The 20092-nt window shown below is 46.2% G+C and overlaps 1 protein-coding gene across 4 annotated transcripts in view; it reads left to right on the top strand.

Annotated features, from left to right (window-relative positions):
• SLC8A3 (solute carrier family 8 member A3) overlaps positions 1–18871 on the top strand; it is a 163223-nt gene extending 144352 nt beyond the window's left edge. For 2 of the 4 annotated variants that reach the window (XM_057544044.1, XM_057544043.1), the window contains exons 3-8: positions 2966–3069; positions 7952–7969; positions 11954–12078; positions 12638–12737; positions 14406–14681; positions 16807–18871. In XM_057544044.1, coding sequence (XP_057400027.1) covers positions 2966–3069; positions 7952–7969; positions 11954–12078; positions 12638–12737; positions 14406–14681; positions 16807–17183 — 1000 coding nt within the window. In that variant the 3' untranslated portion in view covers positions 17184–18871. Of the gene's footprint in view, positions 1–343; positions 426–2965; positions 3070–7951; positions 7970–11953; positions 12079–12637; positions 12738–14405; positions 14682–16806 lie in introns of those variants that run through there. The other 2 variants (XM_007184374.2, XM_057544045.1) reach the window with 2 other exon arrangements.
• The last annotated feature ends 1221 nt before the right edge of the window (positions 18872–20092 follow it).

Genomic DNA, 20092 nt, shown 5'->3' with positions numbered 1-20092 from the left:
TTGTGTATCAGGGAAATAATTCGTCCAAGGTCACCTAGCATATCCAGGATTAGAACCTAGATCCTTTGACATCAAAGCCTGAGCTCTTTCTAATCTTCCAGTCTGATCACGCCATGAAGCCACATGAAGCCCAGGAGGAGCCCAGTGGGGCTGGAAGGGGGCCTGGGGTGGTCACTCTCCTCCGTGTCCCTACCGTGTTGGGGCAAACTTTGACTTTTCTGGATCTTTTCACTGTTTCTTTCTCTTTCCGTTTCTTATCCTGGCTGGCTGGGCCCCCACTCTGCTCCTTGTTTATGATACTTATTTTTCCATCCACAGCAAAATAATTCACATCAAGGTAATTGATCATGAGGCGTATGAGAAAAACAAGAATTACTTCATTGAGATGATGGGCCCCCGCATGGTGGATATGAGTTTTCAGAAAGGTGTAGTACCCTGTCCTGCACACTAAGGTCAACTCTCTCCTCTCCTCTTCTGTTTCCTCCTTTCTCCACTCCTTTTGTCTCCTTCTCTTCCCCTTTCTTCTGCCTCTCTGGTTCACTGTCCCTTGGTTCTTTTCTGTTTCTCTCTTTTCCCCTCTCCTTCTCCCTCTATTTTCTCTGCACCCAGCTCTGTCCTAACACCTGCCAGCCTGTCACATGGTATTGTAAGAGGGATGCTCAAGAGCCCATGGCAATTTTTGTGGGATGGGGAAATGGATATGGGGAAAAAAACGCAAGAGAGAGAAAAAAACCACCAGCCGCAGCCCTGAGAGTATCGTATATGAGGCTCTCTCCTTCTCCTGAGTGGTTTAGGATACAAGGAAGAAAAAGATAGTGCAATCCCAGGCAGAAGGGCAGCCCTGGGAAACTGGCCCAGCTCTCAGCATAGAGATCCATGGGGCAGCTCTTCTCAGGGCTAAGCTGATAATCTCTGGATGTTGACAATCAATGTATTTGTATTTGGGTTCTGTTTGTGGTTCATCCCATTCCCCAAGACAGGCTTTAGGAGCCATCTTTTCTGCCATATCCCTGCTAGCAAGTGTGTTTTTCTCTCCCTGACCTTGATTGAGCTGAAAGTACAGGTTTGAGTTCTAGGTCTAGGTCAAAGACTTACCTGCTGTCTTCTGTCTTCCCTAAGCAGGGCATCTAGGTGTGAAGGCAGTTAGAAGGGTGGGAGAGAGGATTCTGACCTGAGGCGAGGCTTCCCCAAGAAGTCACAGGACTTCTCAGAGTAGACGCAGCTTTTGCCTTTGATTTAAATGGCCCCATACACCCCAGCCTCCAATAGACAGTCAGAAAATCCTCTTCTGGATGGATCATACTGTGGAAGAGAGAGCCGTCAATCATGCTCCTCCAGACCATGCCCATGGTCACAGAGCAAGCACACCCTTCCCATCCCACAACAGAGTCCCTGCAGTGGGAAGACAGGCCAGGCTCACAACCCTTAGACAGCCCTAGAGTACCATATCTAGGGCAAGAGAGATTCCCAGAAAATGCTTCTCGACAATCAGTGAGCTTTGTCTTTTGTGCAATGAGCAAGGTGTGGAAAGGTGTCCAAAAAGTGCCCAAAAGGTCACACACACACACACACACACACACACACCACAAATGCACAGCAAGTGCTGTGCCTAAAGCACCTTAGATCCACCTACCACTTTGTAGAAAACAAAGCTGAGCCTGTCTTCAGAATGGAACAGAAACATCAGAGGCTCTGATGAGACTTTTTAGGCTATTGTTTGTTAGCACCTTTTTGCCCTTTAGAGAGCATTTAGGTCCCAGGCCAAAAAGGAAGAAAAAAAAAAAGAGAGAGAGAGAGAAAGAGAAAAAGAAAAGAAAAAACCCCACAAAAATAAAACAAACAAAACCAAAAAAAAAAGCAGAAAATAACAATTAGGGCTCACTATTAGGACCCGTTGACACCACTGTGGTTCTGTGAAGGAACAGGAGAAGCCACACAGGGAGACCCAGGCCCACATGGCAACTTCGCCAAAGACGTGAGCCAGCCTCAGGCCAGTCTCTGGAAGGAAGTGATTTTCGAGAAAACTTTGCTTCCCTGTATGATTTGGTTTTATTAAAAGACACTGTGCTTTGTTGAGATACCCAGAAATGAACAGAAACCTCCATTATCATGTCCACCAGACCCTTGGTAATCAGCATGTAAGCCAGCTTTGGTACACATCACTGCTATATGATAGAAGTCCGAAGATGATTTAGAATTGATGATTTACATCATTTTTACCACATTTTTCAGGAGTGCATCAGCTGTAAATATTAAAGGAATACTACATCCTATTGTGGTTAATACATATTTATTTTACTTCCCACCACTGAAGCCCTGTGAGATAAAGAATGAGAAAGATAATAGAATTCTGCCTTCTTTCCTTTCCTTCTCTCTCTCTCTCTCTCTCTGGTTTCCCTGCCTCATAAATACTTTCAAGATTTTCCTTATGAGGCCCACATAAGAAGTGTGTATAGACACAAGGAAGGGAAACAAGCCCCTAGATAGATACTGTTGACATATTTCCTGTTGTAGAAAAGCCCTGGGTCATCCCCGATGGGCCAGCAGTTCACCTACTGCCCAAAGAAATGCCAATTACCATGTGACACCCAATAGAATGTGCTGCCCAACTCACTTCCTACTAACCATCAGCAGGATCGAAAATGACTCCTCCCCACCATCAGCCCCCTTTTTCCTTCCCATTTCCCTCCTGTCCTCCTGGATCCCTTCCTTTGCCAACTTTTCCTTGCCTCCTGGCTCCCTTTCCCTCTCACCTGTAAGGACAACTATGACCAAGGAGATAAGAAAAGCTAAGACCATTTTTGACACAAGAGCAATACAATCCACCAAGTCCTGTCAAAAGCCACCATGGCAGCGCTGGGCTGCATGTGCCAGGAGTGATGGGGAATGATTTTAAAGGCTGGGCTCCGGGTGACCAACCAATCTACCGACCCAGTCGACACTCTCTCTCTTGTTGTCCCTACAGGAAAACCGTAAGGGTTAAAATAGTAGATGAGGAGGAATACGAAAGGCAAGAGAATTTCTTCATTGTCCTTGGTGAACCGAAATGGATGGAACGTGGACTATCAGGTGTGAGATTCTTAAAAACAAAACAAAATAAAACAACGAAAGAAAAAATTTAAACAAGTTGAAAAGCAACAACAACAAAAAGCAACTATGTTTTTTCCTCCCCCCTTTTCTTTCCTTTTCCTCCTTCCTCCTTCCTCCTTTTGACCAATGGACTTTTTTATTCTTTTCCCCCCTGTACTCTCGCTCTTACCCTGTTTCGGTATCATTTCTGCCTTCTTAGCCATAGCTTTTTTCCACGTCCTCCTTTTTCACCTTTTGGACACACTACAGCCTCAACCCCTCATGACCCTGATGAGTTGCTTCTGCCTTGTGCTCCAGTTATCCGATTACCAATGTCCCCTGCACTCCCCACCCTCACAGCCCCCCACCATACCCACAGAGTCACCTGTAAATGTGCAAACTCCTTGGTGGGTGGGGAGGAGAAGATAAAGAAAGGAATGTAATGTGATGCATGCCTCTGCCCTTTCCCTGCCTTGTTCCCCTTCCACCCCTCACTCTCTAGCCTGGATTGAATGGGGGAGGGTCTGGGATGGGGGCTGGAACCCGTGTTGCCATGATGCTTTGAGTCTTCTGCTGCATCTCCCAACCTCTGTTGAGTGCTTGGCAGGTTATTCACTTGCAGAGAGGCCCATGGGCCCCTTTGTCCTTCATGGAGGTAAGTGTTTTATCTGGCTATTTCACAGTTGGGTAGAGCAAAACATGGAAAGGTATACCAATTGTCAGAGGCCACACTTCTGAGAGCTCTCTGAGAGAAAGCTGCCTTCTGAGGTAGTCGTGCAATCTGGAATCCTGAGCTGTTCATCCTTCCCTTGATATCCCACCCCATCCCACTCTACCTCTGTTCTAGCCCAAGGTAGGGTACTTTATTCAGACTACTTTAGGATAATGCAGTCCCGAAAGCAGAAAATTGAGTCTGCAAAAGGAAAGTGGTTAACTCCAGGTATGGAAATCTCCTTAGCCGGAGGGTCCTGGAAAAGGATTGACATTGGGCCGGCCCAGAGTATGGTCTTACAGGTTTTCCAATGGAAGGGACTCCAATAGGTGGGCATGCTTGGCGTTGATCTCTGAGAAACAGGTGTTGGACGGTTCACAGAAGCCTGTCTTGGCTTGACATCTGCAAATGAGCGTATCACCCAGGTCTCGAGATAACCCTCATCCCACACCAGAGACGTGGCCTCCTCTCCTCCTTTCCTCAGGCCCTGCATCTTGGGATACCTGCCTAAGGACTGATTACATTGCAACCAAGGTAGTAGTAAGGAAAGATTTCTTCCCTTGAATAAAATGATTAGAAGCTACGACTTTGAAAGTGTTGGAGGAATATATGTGGGTAAGGGTCCTCTTGGGAAATACCAAGAGGAGGTCATTCACACTCCCCTTCAGGAGAGATGTGCTGCTGGAGCCTCATGAAGGATAGAACGGTGAGACCTACTTGTTTGTCAAAAAAGGTGATGATTCTGCAGCTACTTCATAGTCACGTGACAAAGAGCAGCATGAAACCTTTCACTCAAGGACAAATCTAAGAGATTCGGTCACTATGCTCCGAAAGGCTCATGCCCAGGTCTTCTTCTCAGACACAAATGATTGTTCAGTTCTCCTTGTCTTCTGGGGACACTCTCTGCAGACCTGACCAGTTCTGTGCCCACACTGGTTTTACACCTGGTGTTGGATAGGCAGAAGCCCTCTCTGCCTTCCATTATTCATCCTTTTGTTGGCCACCTAATAAGATGTTGCCATGAGTCTGATTGCCAAAGAGTGCTGGAAGAAAAGAGAAAATCTCCAGTTCCCTTGCTTCCCAGATTGTGTTCCTGCCACCCAGAATATTTTCAGAAATTGTCTCAACACCTGCCCTACTTCATTCTCATCTCCCTTGTGCATTTAATGCACATCTTCATGATTGGATGGACGTAGCAGACACCTAAGGCCATTGTAAACTAGCGTCATCAATTTCCACAGTCCCAGCTACTTACATGCAAATGAAAGCAGGACAAAGGATCACACAGGGTAGCTGAAAAGAAGGCAGTCTTCTCCAGACAAGAAGAATGGGTTGGAGGTCCATCCCTGACTTTATTCTCCAGTAAAGAGACTCTTCTTTTCTGCCTCCCCAATAAACCCCATTCAACAGCTGGACAGAGAGTGACCTAAAATAAACCTTGCAGTCTTCAAGAGACTTGGCCAAACATGAATGCCTATGGCTACTCCTCATTTGAGGACCCCTTTTTACTGCATTGGATTTTCTGTCCAAGGAGATGTCAGCAGAGTCCTGGTGGAGCCCAGTCCTGGGGGAGGGAGTAGGTGAGAAGGTAAGGATTTTATCAAGCTATTGGTGTGATATGCCTCCAGATCTTCCCAGTAACCAAGATGCCAAGATGGAAGGTGCCAATAGGAAAGGTGTCAGTCTTCTGTCACTTTCTATTGTCTATAGGGTTCATTTTCAGTTTCTTCAGATCTTCTCATATTTTGGCATTAGAGCACAAGTTGATAGGTCATAGAACTTGATTGTCTAGATTCAGAGTCAAATGAAACCCTATCCTGATTTCCAGAATGTCCTGCTGTTCTCAAAGTGAGAAACAACACAGCGGAAATTGCTTTACATTATCACTGCTGCATGGGAGAGTCTTAGGCATTCAGAACAGCATAGTATAGTGTGTGCATGGTCAAAATGACAATCACATTACAAAAAAAAGTAAAGGACTATATTTGAAATAGGAGATTCTATTCTTGGCAAACAAAACAGACTTCAGAGGTGAGATTAAATGCTCTGGACAAGTTGGGGGAGGGAATAAGGGAGGATGAATAGGAAACACAGTTGCCTTGGAGTAGAGGAAGCCCTGGGGTCTAGCAGTGGACAGCTGAGAGCAACTCTGAGCAGCATGGTCAAGGCTGTCAGGCCTGGGCCTGGACACTGGAAGCCTCAGGTAAGAAAGGAAAGCTCTCTCCGCCAGGAATGAGGCCTGTTTGCGCCCCCTCTTACCACATCCATGGGTTCACCCTAACAAGCTGCCCAAATGCTTCCAAATACTCAGAGCTATGCTGTTTCCTGCTTGTCCCTGGGATGTCGGAGCAGGGATAAATGACTCTCATCTGACCCTGGGGATCAATGCAGGGGAAAGTTCAGCTCCAGCTTCTCTCATCAGCAACAGCAGGAAAAACACCCTGGAGATATCATGTCACTCAGAGTTGGTCTACCTAGATCTCGCTGACCCATCCACAACTGCTAAGTGGAAAGTCTCAGATTCGTGTAGACATGACAGCAAATGGTGCAGGTCAGCTGACTTAAAGCCCTCTCATAGTGCTAAAGATGATCCTGGTGTTGGGAGTGATGTCTGAGTAAAAACCAGGGCAGCAGGGACCTTTCTGGAAGAGCTGCCCCTTGTCTGGCCTCCCTGGATACACTAATGTGTCTGGATCTCTGGTTTCTGCTGGAACCTGGGGGGCAGGAGGGGCTGTTCTGTCCAGATCCATAGAAGGAGCAGAATGAACAAGCTCTCTTGCTATCTATCGTCTATCTATCTATCTATCATCATCTATTATCTATCTATCTATCTATCATCTATTATCTATCTATCTATCTATCTATCTGTCTATCTATCTATCTATCATCTCAGTGTAGTAAGGAGATCCATTGATCCATTACCCCTTGGAATTCCATATGGGAGAAGCCAGAAAAAGTCAACTGCTGTTCTCCCTGCTTATGTACCATAAAGATTCTGGATCCATATGTGTTTTCAGTGGCTGTGAATATGGGATTACAGAACTGAGTGGCATTCTTAGAGATTTTTAGAAAAAACAATCTACAGACACTTTCCCCCACCCCCTGCCCCACTCCTTCCTCAGCAATCTCCCTCAGTCGCCAGCTGCACCAGGAATATGTAACAGGATGTTCCCAGGCTTTTATTTGACAAGAGCCAGGGAGTGAGGTACCTTACTAAGACACCATCAAGGTGAAAATGTGGTATGTTACAAGAATTTTTTTATTTTTGGATCTTGAAATCGAAGAGAGTTTAGCATAAGTGAAAACTCAGGGGCTAGGGATGACCTGTGCTGGGTACATCTTTAACCAAACCATGGTTCCCAGGCCATGCAGGGACCTTGTATTTGTCATCTCCATCTACCAATAGCTTTCAGTATGACAGTCTCCCTGGTCCAGAATATCTGGACTCTGACTTAGCCTGTCCTTTCTGAAACAAAACACCATCCAGAGATGCAGCTCCACAGGATCTATGAAAAATACAATTGCCAAAATAGGTGACCAACAGTAAATCTCTAATGAGCATCTACTAATTACAATGACTCTGCAACTGACTTTGCAGTGACCTTGTAGGCACAGATGATACAAAATGGGAGGAGTCCATGGCCTCCAACCTCCAGGCTCTCTCTCTAAAATGACACACTATTCAAGGAAAACATTTTGCAGGATTTACCTTTTCACAAGGTCATTCTTTTAGGGGTACTCAAAGTTGGGTCAGGGTTGCAACCTATACAGTTTTCAAGATAACTGGATTCTCACTCCTTTACAGAATGGATGTGATAACCTGATCCCTTAGAAGACCACGAATGACCAACTCTGTCTCTTCTCCACCCACTTGGTTCCCCCATCCTCATTCCTCTATCCCTGGCCCTCAGAGTTGCAGGGAAGGTGTGGGGGAAATTTGCAGCTGCAGGCCCCTGGTGCTCAGCAGTCGCTCCAGGAGTTCACACCTCTTGCTGCAGCTGCGCATGCTCCAATTGCTGCCTTTTGCATGTGGCTGCAGAGTTCTCATCTGCTAAGCTCACTGCTTTCCTTGTGCTACTGCAACCACAAAGCCTGGGGACACTTTTAAGATGGGACCTTAATGCTCTTTCCTTTTCTTTCTTCCCCTGTCTGGTACCCATTTGCAAACAGTGCTCCTGTTGTCTCCAGGTAAGGGGAGTCTTCCCCCCTTTTTCTGCTTCTTGCCAGTGCCATTATTTAGTTTAAGACCAATGTCCTTTGATTTATTTACTAGGAACTGTGGGCCCAACTTAACCTAACAAGTTCTCCTAAGGACTTGGAGATATTTCCCCACCTGAAGTAATTGTGAGGAGGTAGACAATTCGTTGAGCACCATTTCAGTGGATGTGGGTAAAGGCATAGCTGGTCCTCTCTGAGACCAGGAAGAGAATTGAAACTTACCACAGAAATGGTGGGTCATAGACATCCCCTGAGTCTTAATTCCTCTGTCATCTCATGTTGTGGGGCAAGAGAGGATGAGAGTCAGAGCTGACACTCCTAATAGGATCATGATGGGATGAGAAAGAAAATACTTTGATCTTGAGGGGTCCAGGGATAAATAATCAGGAGCTGCTGTGAGAACATGAAAAGCAATTTTTAAGGAATCTGGAATTTTATTGATCCTGAAGATCTTCCATTTCATCACAGCAGAGACCTAAATTTCTAAAACTTTGGTTCATTTGTCATTGATCCTTGAAGTCACATGTGCCATGAACAACAAGAAGAATTAGAATATTATGGCGGGGTGGGGGGGGCCAATGATCTGGTTGGATATAGAAATTTGGGGGAATTTATTTTGGAGATATTCTCACGCAGAGTCTAGAGCCTGCTGTAGGAAACACATCTACTTTGAGAGTATGCTTGCATCAGTGGAATCAAATCATAGACAACGTCCAACTTTGTGAGCAGTTAGAAAAGCATTTCCAGCATATCGGCAATACTGTAACTCTTGGTGCAGGCAGAGTGAGCTATACAAGATGTCTCAACATATGTTAAAATAACATTTTATACTTCATCAGTTCTTTGAATGTATAAAAATTTTAAGGTCATTTGAGAGGCAAACCATCTTACAGAATTCATTGGTACTCAGTCACCATAGGCTGTATGCTGAGTTTGAGAAAGGGGCAGTGTACATAGTAAGGACATTTACCTCCTTGGAGTCTCAAACCAAAACAAAAAATATAAGTAGGTAAACCCCTACATTTTCCCTTTATGGAAAAAAATTACTCCAGCTTCCCTGGCCTCTTGCTTCCTCTTATATCAATATGATAATGACTATCTCCGGCCCCATATATTCCACTCTTCTCCCAGGGTTTTAATGTCAGAGTATTGGGTGTTCTCCACTTCACTCATCTTCTCGCCTGAGGAGGCATTTGGGCTTTTTTGTTCCAACTATTGCCTCTACCCACCCCCACCCCCCACCAGCCACACACATATGCACACACCAAAGGTTGTGATTTAATTTAAGCTTCATTATACTTTTAACACATTGGCACAGATACTAGTAGAAGCTAAAACAGGAAAAGAAGGTGTCATTTCCTAGATCTTTCAATCTGTAAACCTGCAATTTAGGAGCCCTTGGTTAGACTTTAAATTCACTGGAAATCTCAACTCCTTGTTTGGATTTTCCCATGTGGCCAAGCAAACATGATTCACAATGCCTGGTGATGAAAGATGGAGAGAAAATATGTTCAATCTGAACTACACCACCAAGCTCAGGGACCTGGGAGTTAGAGCACTGGCTACATCGCTCCATTTCTTTCTGAGGATGTCTGTAGAACATTCATGGCAATCTATTCCAGTCTTACCTGGCAAGCTCTTTTCTCTTCCAATATCTGTTTAATCTTCTATCCTATTAATAGTCTCATTCTCTCTTTTTCCCCTTCCTCCTCCTTCTCCTAGACCTGAGAGTTTGTTTAGTCAGTCTGAATATCAAGATCACCTGTCATTTATTCTCTACACTTGAAATTCAGAGGAGTTACATAAACAAGTGATCAGAATAATTATGGTCTTTTAGGTTTGAGACTTATGACTCTCTCAAGAAATTAACTATTTGAATGTAAAGGAATGATAATTACAGAAGTAGAAAAAGGCAGGAATTGATACCAAACCCAGATACTAAATCAGAGTTGATTTAAAGACATGTGAATCAATCAATTAACAGATATATATATAGAAAGAGCAAGAGAGTACTTCTGTGGGGTACTGTGGGGCTGTGGGAGATCGAAAGATAGAGGATTGGTTATTTGTCAAAGAGAGTTCTTCAGAGAGCTAGAAGGAAAAACTGACTGTCACCACAGGGGTGGACAGGTCAGTAGCTAGATCAATATCCTGCCAGATGGATATAGTGCTAGATTGATAGCTAGACAAGGGGTTAGACAGGTACATTTATAAGTCACTGGAGAGCTCATTACATTGGTATAAAGTTCTTGTGGCACATGTAAAATATGACAAGGGGGAATTGGGGAGGGAGGAGTGGAATAATACTGTCACTACTAGGATAGGCATTGTGATATGGTGCCAAAAGCTACAAGTAGAGGAAAAGAGTACCCATGCTTTTAAAGAATCTACGTATACATCTTTTTCCAAAGACTTTTATTCAGAGTGGCTTGCAGTCTGGCTTCTAGGATCACTGACTTCATAGCCAGACCTATATTCAGAATTAACTAATAAGAGGCTCATATGGACTAAATGAAGTCAGGCTGCTAGGGGGTGTCTGCATAGAAATGTACAGGAGGACATTGATCGTTGAGAAATAATTGTTTCCTAAAGTGGTCACCAACACTAAAGGGAGGACAGCACCACGGACAGCTCCCCCAGCGTTTTGGGATTGCCTTCTGTGTTTGGTGCCAGAAGCACTGAGTAAAACAGCCAGCTCAGGAATCCTCCGCATACTCTTACCAGTTTCATTCAAGACAACTCAGAAATTTTTATATGAAACAGACTCTCTGCTTGGCTTATAATTTTTCCAGTGAATTCTTTTCCTTGCAACCTCGAGAGCTCAAGTCTCACCCCTCCCCATGCTTCACAAATACCCAAGATAAAAAGAAGAGAAGACCTTTTGGCCTCTGACCCATTTCGTCCTTGAGATTATTCAAGGACTAGAGAATTCCCCTAGGAGATTCACTGTGTGGAATGAAAGCAATTAAAGAGCCAAATAAAAGAATTAATTGCATGTAAGAATGTGGACTCAGCTGGAAAGATGTTTAAGCGAGCTCTGAAAGAAACAGGATGCCAAGAGCAATTTTCTAATCAAAGGGGAATAAAAAGACTCAATCTCTAGTCCACTTTAATCTAGAAAACGCATCTTCATGGTGAAGTGGTCTTTAAATGGACTCACCAGCTGAAGTGCAAAAACTTTCTAACTGTTCAGCATGAGAAGGGACCACCGGTAAATGAGTTAAGATGCTGAGGGGTGACAGGGAATGCCTCAAAAGGAAATAGGGGAAGAGCTTTCTTTTGTTTTGTTTTTGAACAAGTATTTGTGTTTCAGAAGAAATGTGCCTGGTTCCTTAGAAATCCTGGGGATCTTTCATTTGGAAATCATGAAGTTTGGGGGGAAATCTTCCAAGTTTCTCATGGTGAGGATAATATTCACTAGTATGAAATGTAGATATTCCTGGAAACATCCCTTCTTCCTCCTTTATAGAGGAGAACACTCCCAAGAGTGTTGGAGACAGATGTTAATGGGAACCAGTGGACATTCCCTTTGGGTGAAAATGTGCTTCTGACCCCCAAGAACTCTTAAATGAAGTAGTTGACCAGTCATGCCCAACAGTTCAAAATTGTTAAAGGTCAAGAGATTTGGCTTTTGTTCCCAGCTCTTCAATATCTCACCAAATGTTTTGGGACTTCACTTGGTGCTATTTCTCAGAAGATCCTTGGGTCAGATTGCCCACCCAGGTATAAAATCAAAAGAAGAATGTTTAGCCCAGGCCTGCAAGGAACACTCTCATGGTCTGATGATCATAAAGTGTTTAGCACCTTATAGAAAAAGGCACTAAAAAGTACACAAAATCCTCATCCTCAAGAGCTATTTGCTGTATGCCCACTGCCCATGCCTAATACTCTGAGCTTTAGACTTCCAGGGAATGGCAAATGGGCTAAAGCTAGTCTGATTTTGTTTTGTTGCAGAGGTGACAGACAGGAAGCTGACTGTGGAGGAAGAGGAAGCCAAGAGGATAGCAGAAATGGGAAAGCCAATATTGGGTGAACACCCCAAACTAGAGGTCATCATTGAAGAGTCCTATGAGTTCAAGGTCAGGCCATAAGTGAGATGTAATTGAATAATAAAGTAATGAGGTGGGAGGTAGAAGACCGGGAGTCTTGTTCCAATGTCATCACTGAATACGTGAAGTTGAAACTGAACAACTCACTTACCCCAGTCTCAGTTTTCCCATTTGTAAAGTGGAACAAACAGTGCTGGCCATTTGTATCTTAGGAATATTGTGAGGAACCATAACATAGCCTATGGAATAAATGAGCTATAAAGCTCCTAAATGTATCATCGCTATTTAATTGTATTTTTAAAACAAATATACTAAAATTCAGTACTCCAGCCTAGGTTTACTGACATCATTAGTGTTATTCTCTGTTGTATTGCTCTAAATATCCAATGTCAGCAGTCACAACTGAAGAAAAGGACAATAGAAGGATTATGCCAGAAGACACCCCCTAAGGCCATTCCATGCATAACTTTCAGAACTTGCGTGGAGCCCCTTGGAGTACAGGGTATCTTTCATTCCCATGAAGCGCCAGACTCTACAATGGTTCTGAGCATTCTAACCTCATGGTTCCAAGTTTTAATCTTCCTGACAGACTACCGTGGACAAGCTGATCAGGAAGACAAACCTGGCCTTGGTTGTGGGGACCCATTCCTGGAGGGACCAGTTCATGGAGGCCATCACTGTCAGTGCAGGTAAGAGGGTCTCAAGATGGGCACAGGAAGCTCCAGGGAAGCAAGAGCACAGCCATGTCAACAACTCACCAGTCTCTGGGAGGGCCCTGTGGCCGGTCTTCCCAGCTCTAACCCTAGATGTTTGCCTTTTCACTGAGTCACTTTGGAAGAGAACTATGGGGTAACTAGAAGAGCATGGCTGTCTCTGGTTTCAAACTCTGGTTCTACTGTGTGAACTGGGACAAGCTATCCTCTCTGTGCTTCGATTTCCTCATCCAAAAAGGGAACCATTGCTACTTTTCTCAGCAAAGAGAGTAGAAAGCTACAGAGTCTGGTACTGAACAGGAACTTAAGAAATTCTGTTTTTCATCATTCCGTCCTCTTATTAATTTGGTCCTCCTTTTCTGTAAAATGCGGGGCTATTCTGATTTAGAGATGTGGGGGTCTGGGGTTGGTAAAAACTTTGCATTGACTGACAAACCCCTGCCCTGGATGATTTCAGACCTCTCCTCGGCATTTAGTGACAGGTTTCCTCCGTGGGGACCCACAGCACAGCCAGCATCCCGGAGGCCTACATGCGGGTTGGCATGGGGATGGGAGGGGTCTTGCCACCACTCACAGTATTGTCTCTTAGCACCATGGAGGCCTCCTGTACTGCCCCGCACTCCTGGCCTTGTCTCTTTTCATGAAGCTTTGTTGTCATAGCAACCCATGGGGTCACATCCCTGAGGTCCCAGCACCAGAGCCAAAGTACAGCCAGGAAGAGAGGGCCACTGCTGCTGCTTTCGCTGCCCCTCTTTTCCTATCACCTGCTTCAGATACTTTCAGTCCCCCCCTCTGATGACCTTTCTTTGCCCCTATAGAGAAAATAAGTGGAATATCAGCCACATAATCTAATTCCCTCCTTTTTCAAAGGAGGGAGCTGAGATTCAGAAACCAAAGATTATTTACCCCAGGTTCCAGACTCTCTTCATAGCAAAGCTGCAATTGGAACCCAAGTGTCCTGACTCCTGCTTCCACCGGTTATGTCAAAACATGACAGAGGTTGCCTTTGACAGGGCGCCAGCACATCCTCTCCCCCTGGACTGCTGAATGGGCAACTCTGCCCACATTTCCTGGCAAGGACAAACCAGGCCCATCCCTGCTCCATCCCACGGGATATTTGGAGGACGGCACTGTCTCCCCAGGATGCCCACATGATCTGGAACGAAAGCTGTCCTGCTGGGGATGGATAATGACCAGAACCACGAGGTCATTGCAGCAGTCACGTCAGGAAGATTAGAGAGGAGCCCCACGGGTGTCCAGTGAAGAGTGGAAACACAGCTGATTTCGCTTTCCTTCACCTAGGCAACCCCGCGCCTGCTCCGTCCTCCTCCCTCTCTCCCCGACTGCCCTGTCCCTCTCACTTTCTCACATCCTTTCTCTTCATCTCTTTCTCTTCCCTTTCCTACTCCCCTGTCCTCTCTCACCCACTCTCCCTGGGTGCCCTGCATTCAAACTGACCAATGGGGCACCCCCAACTCGTTTTCTATTTCCCGCCTGTTTTCTGGTGCCCGCACCAGCTGCCCAGGAGAGAGCTGGAGTCTCCGTGCAGCCAATGATGCTCATGATGTGGGTTGGACTTGACTTGCTCATGAATGGGGATCTGACCCTGCTGTCCTTTCCCGGGCCTGTTTGTCTTGCCTGCAGCCGGGGACGAGGATGAGGATGAGTCAGGTGAGGAGAGGCTGCCCTCCTGCTTTGACTACGTCATGCACTTCCTAACGGTCTTCTGGAAGGTGCTGTTTGCCTGCGTGCCCCCCACAGAGTATTGCCATGGCTGGGCCTGCTTCGTCGTCTCCATTCTCATCATCGGCATGCTCACAGCGGTCATCGGGGACCTGGCCTCCCACTTCGGCTGCACCATTGGCCTCAAGGACTCGGTCACGGCTGTTGTTTTTGTGGCGTTTGGCACCTCTGTGCCAGGTAAGAGTGAGGGGTGCTTGGATTTGCAAAGAGGATATTACCTGGTTCGAGTGACCCCTACACACTTTGCCTCATTATCTTCCTTACCATCTCAGATCTGAGCTTAACAGAGCCTCTGCCCCTAACGTGCACAGAAGTCAATCAAAGGGGTCACTGCCACTATTAAGAATGATAGCTAACATTTCTTGAGCACTTTTGATGTGTCAAGAAGTATGTATGCTAAGCAGCTCACCTATTTTAGCCCTGTAATGCTCACCCAAACCTTATTCAATAAGGAGAGTTATTATCCCCACTTGACAGATGAGGAGACTGAGGCCCACAGAGGTTAAGTTACCTGCTCAAGTAAGTGGCCAATTTCTTAACCTCCACATCAGATGAATAGGCCATTTCCCTCTGGCTGCAGATTAGCCTGCTTGAAGATGTGCTGGAGAAATGCCCACCAGCCTCCTCTGCTTAGGACACCCGTGAGTACAAAGTGTCTCCCAGCAGGATAGGTGAAGGAAGCTTCGCAAGCCCTTGTCCTTTCATATGATGAATTACATATTCTTTTTTTTTCTTATAAACACCTAAAGATGAACAGGAACAGGCATGCCTTTATTTATTCATTAGACAAATGTTTACTGAGCCTGATCCAGTCTTGTGCTGGTTGCTGGGACAATAATGGGAAACAAGACAGACATGCTTCCCTCTCCATGTGGAGTTTATAAATCTCCATGTGCGATTTATTTCTGTGCTCCAGAGCCTCGAGGGACTGGAGCCATCAGAGGGGAAGGAGCAGATATGGGTAAAAGGAACAGATGTGGGAAGAAGTTGCAGAGAATCAGAGGTTAAAAAAATTTTTAAAGCAAGGTCATAGGCAAGAAAAGGCAAGAGGTTTTCTCTGGGAGAAAATTGGCAGCAAGGAGGCAAGCCAGGACAAGCCGGGCAAGGGAGAGTTTGGGGCACAGCCAAGTCCTTGCAGTGTGTCCGGAGAACAGCTGGCAGCATTAGGGGCTTGAAGGTTATCCTGTGGTCCACTCAGCTGATGTGTGGCTTTGGCTGAAGCTCTTTGGATGTAAGGTGATGCTACGGAAAGGGCTCTGAACATGAGGGTTTTCAAGACGAATCTCCTGATAACTTACCTTGAGTAGATTCCTTGAACCTTATTTTTCCTAACTTGTCAAATAAAAGGGTGGCTGGCAGTCCTTCCAGTGCCTACAAGTCATGCTGACATCTAAAGTCAAACAGCCTGCAAGGCCCTGTGCTCTGTATATTAACTGCAAAGGCAGAGCCCCGTCTTCCTTGAGTCCACAGCTCCCCTTGTATCTCCCCATCACGGTTCCCCAGCATGTCCTCTGTCCCCATAAATCCAGCACCTAGCGCAATGCTAAGCCCATGGGCTCAATCACAGTCTGTTACGTAAGTAAATGCCCCGTGTGACAGGTGCAATCAGGCACTTAACTGTAAGAAGCTTCCCTGGATGACAAAGTTCCCTGGGGAGATTTTATGGGAAAGCAAACTCCCCTTACTGAAAAAGTAGTCAAAAGAGAACAATAGGGCTTCCCTGGTGGCGCAGTGGTTGAGAGTCTGCCTGCTAGTGCAGGGGACACGGGTTCGAGCCCTGGTCTGGGAGGATCCCACATGCCGCGGAGCGGCTGGGCCCGTGAGCCACAATTACTGAGCCTGCGCGTCTGGAGCCTGTGCTCCGCAACAAGAGAGGCCGCGATAGTGAGAGGCCCGCGCACCGCGATGAGGAGTGGCCCCCGCTTGCCACAACTAGAGAAAGCCCTAGCACAGAAACGAAGACCCAACATAGCAATCAATCAATTAATCAATAAAAATAAAATAAATCTTTAAAAAAAAAAAGAGAGAACAATAAACCCATTCAGTAAATACCAGGACCGGAAAAAACCTTGGGAATCTTTCAGACGCAGGCAGATGAGGAACGGGAAGCCCAGAGAAGTAAGGTGACCCATCCAAGGCCACACAGCTTATTCATGGCAGAGCTGGGGGTAGCCCCCAAGCCCCCACCTGTCATTCCCGGACTCGGCCTGATGGCCCCAGCTGCCTTACTGGACACACTCAAAGGTAGGCCCTCCACACCTCAGCCTCCCACCAGCTCTTGTTTGTCTCTGCCTCTTTCCAGATACGTTTGCCAGCAAAGCAGCCGCCATCCAGGACGTGTACGCAGATGCCTCCATTGGCAATGTCACGGGCAGCAACGCCGTCAACGTGTTCCTGGGCATTGGGCTGGCCTGGACCGTGGCCGCCATCTACTGGGCCCTGCAGGGACAGGAGTTCCACGTGTCAGAGGGCACGCTGGCCTTCTCTGTCACCCTCTTCACCATCTTTGCGTTTGTGTGCATCAGCGTGCTCTTGTACCGCCGGCGGCCCCACCTGGGCGGGGAGCTGGGCGGCCCTCGTGGCTGCAAGCTGGCCACGACTTGGCTCTTTGTGAGCCTGTGGCTTCTCTACATACTCTTTGCCACGCTGGAAGCCTACTGCTACATCAAGGGGTTCTGAGCCGCAGCAGCCCTGGAGAGGCAGTATCAGGACCCGAGCCCCAGGAACTTCACCCGACTAGGCCCTGGCAGTGAACTGAAAGGGCGGAGTCTTAATCAATCCAACAGAATGGAGGAAATACCCATTTTACAAAGTATTTAATTCAATACAAACCAACAACAGCGACAAATCCAACTCCAGCCCATCTTCCCGCCATGTCCCTGACCCATAACAAAGTCAGACCCTTTCGCCACCTTCTGTTCCACCTTCTGATTATTCCTTTGCTTCTACTTTCCTCGGGGGCAGGGTTTCTCCTGTCTGTCCGGTTGGATACATCACCTTTCTCTCACTCCACTGGCGAAGCTTGAAAATGAGTCCTATCCACGTGGCTGGCTCGGGGTTCTCTTTTCATTATCGTGGTGGCTTTCATTTTCCCATCAGGTTTTGCTCATCATTTGTTTGTTCATCTTGTCTTTTCTCTCTGAGGTTAGTGACAACGGTGCTGTGAAGGAGCTCAAGGTCTGAGCCGATGGGTAGAGGCATGAACTTGCAGACACACCCTCTCCCACTTGCACTGGGTAACAGCTGTCTCTTGCACCATCGAGGTCCTTTCCCACCCCCCTCTCCGTTTATTCTCTTCATTCTTGAATGGACTGGTGGCATTTGGGTGGCAGTAAGTTTGCACACCCTGGCGGGGCACTAAAGAACGGGGGCTGTGGCAGGAGCACAGCTTTCTATCAAGCTTCTGTCGAAATCCAGTTTAAAACAAGAAGTCATTTTTCTCTTCCCTGCCCGAGCTTTTCGAATTCTGTCTCGTTGTGTCAATGTCTATATGTTTACCCTTCTGCAGGAAGACCCACCAAGCGGGAGATAGGGGACAAAAATAGGAATGGAATATGATGACATAGGGCAGCTAGGGAAACAGAAGGGCTATATGCCTTCTAGAACATCTTTGGCTTCGTATCTGAGGCAGGAGAGATGCAATGTCCACCTAGTGAGATCTTTAAGGGAAAAGATTATATTTAAAATGTCAGTGCTTCTGAGAAATGTCAGCTTTACCACACCCTCACTTCCTAATGCACCAGAGTAAGAGCTCTGACTGTATCTTTTGATTTAATGCAAAAACTTAGAGTTTTATAAGAAAATGAGAGCCTCCTTCCACGTCTCCTGGACTCTCCGGTCACATTTGAAAGCATTTTCACAAGACAGGAGCTGGAATTCCTCATCTCTCCCACATTCCTGCTTGTTTTTAAACCTCTTGAAGCTCTTTTTCCAGACTGTGGGCTATTTCTTGCCCCAGTAGGAGGAATCGAAGCTGCCATAATCCCATGGAGCCTGAGTTTATAGAGAGATTGGCGTGCCCTACAGACCTTTTCCCAACAAATTTTGAAAGGACCTGGCTTTAAAACACACACACACACGCACACACATACATGTGCGCACGCACACACACACAAATAACCACACATATGAAATCACCAAAAGACTGCCCACAGATCTTTAGGCTTTCTGCATTGACATAAATACATTTTTAAGGGAAAAGAAGAAATTAAAAAACACCTGTTTAATTTTAAACACATTTTTTAAGAAAAAAATAGCTGAAAAAGAAACAGTGTTCATGTCATAAGCTGTGTTGACAGTTGCCAGTGGAAATGTTGGGTTGGTTTAAAAAAAAAAAATAAAAGCTACACTTATATCTCTCTAAAGACAGCTTGCTTCTCCCCATGTTGCCTCAGGAAAAGGTCTAGGGGGTCACCTTGGGTTCCTTCTGGAGCTGAAGTGGTTGAGGTGAAAGTGTCATCTCCTATTTGTGTCTCCTATTTGTATCTGTCGTCTCCTCAGATGCCAATGTGCCAGACCCAGGATTTTTAAAGCAAAAAATGCTTCAGGACAATGCCACCTGTCAAAGTCTGGACTTTAAGACGCTGGAGGACGTAAGAGGTGGAGCTGTGATGATTAAAGGGGAAAGAGCTTTTTGTATTAGAAAGGCCTGGTAGGGCAGGAGTCCAGCTGGACAAACAGCGCCCTGTGTTAATTACCAATAGGCACATTCATTCATTCATTTATTCATGACTCTTTCAACAAATGTATTTTGAGCACCCTGTGTGCCTTTAGCTACATTCTGGTGCTACCATGAAGAGTAAGGTAGAGTTCCTGACCTCAAGAAACTCACAGTACAGAGAGGCAGGTAGAACTTCTTTTAACCAAGGCTCTTTTGGTTACAAGAAGCAGAAACCCATTAAGCCAGTTCAAGAAATGAAGGGGGTATGGGCGATACTGCGAAGGCCTGGTGGGGGGCTCTTGTGGAACCCAAGGCAGGAGCACGGCAGGCCACGGGTGCCTGAAAGCCCTCAGGAACCAAGGCCACGTTCCACCTCCCCGAAACCACAAGGTGTCCCCCGTCCTTCCTCCTTCTCCCTGTCAGGCCTATCCACTTCCTCTCCCATCCCCAACGTGCTCTTGCTTTGTTTGTCTTGCACGTGGCCGGCACTGCCACCAGCCCTGACACTCTACCATGACCTCACAGCTCTGTTCCCCACAACGAACTAGAACGTCCCTTTTTAAATCCGAGTGCGGGTTTAATGGAGAAAATGTGGCCCATTTTCCATCCCCAAAGGGCCAGGCCCCAAAGGCAGAACCCTTGTAGAAGGCTGTGTCAAAGGGGTTGGGGTGCTGTGGTCTGATTACTTTGTGTCATGTGTCCACTCCTGGTCCGAACAACTCAGGTAAGGAGAGGAGGGTGGCGACCACGTTGTGTGTACTGTCACCCTTTCCAAAAGTTAAGTGATGGGAAGAAGCCTATGAAGCATATGAGCCATCAAGGTGTGAAGAAAAATTACAGTTCTATGCCATGAGTGGTCGAAGAATGGCATAGACAGGGCATCACAGGGACATGACAGAAAGAAACACTGACTCAGCCTGCAAGAATT

The sequence above is a fragment of the Balaenoptera acutorostrata genome, chromosome 3 (genome assembly GCF_949987535.1).
Source record: "Balaenoptera acutorostrata chromosome 3, mBalAcu1.1, whole genome shotgun sequence".
NCBI classification, from domain to species: domain Eukaryota; kingdom Metazoa; phylum Chordata; class Mammalia; order Artiodactyla; family Balaenopteridae; genus Balaenoptera; species Balaenoptera acutorostrata.
The sequence above is the reverse complement of the archived record's forward strand: the minus strand, read 5'-3'. Positions and strand labels throughout refer to the sequence as shown.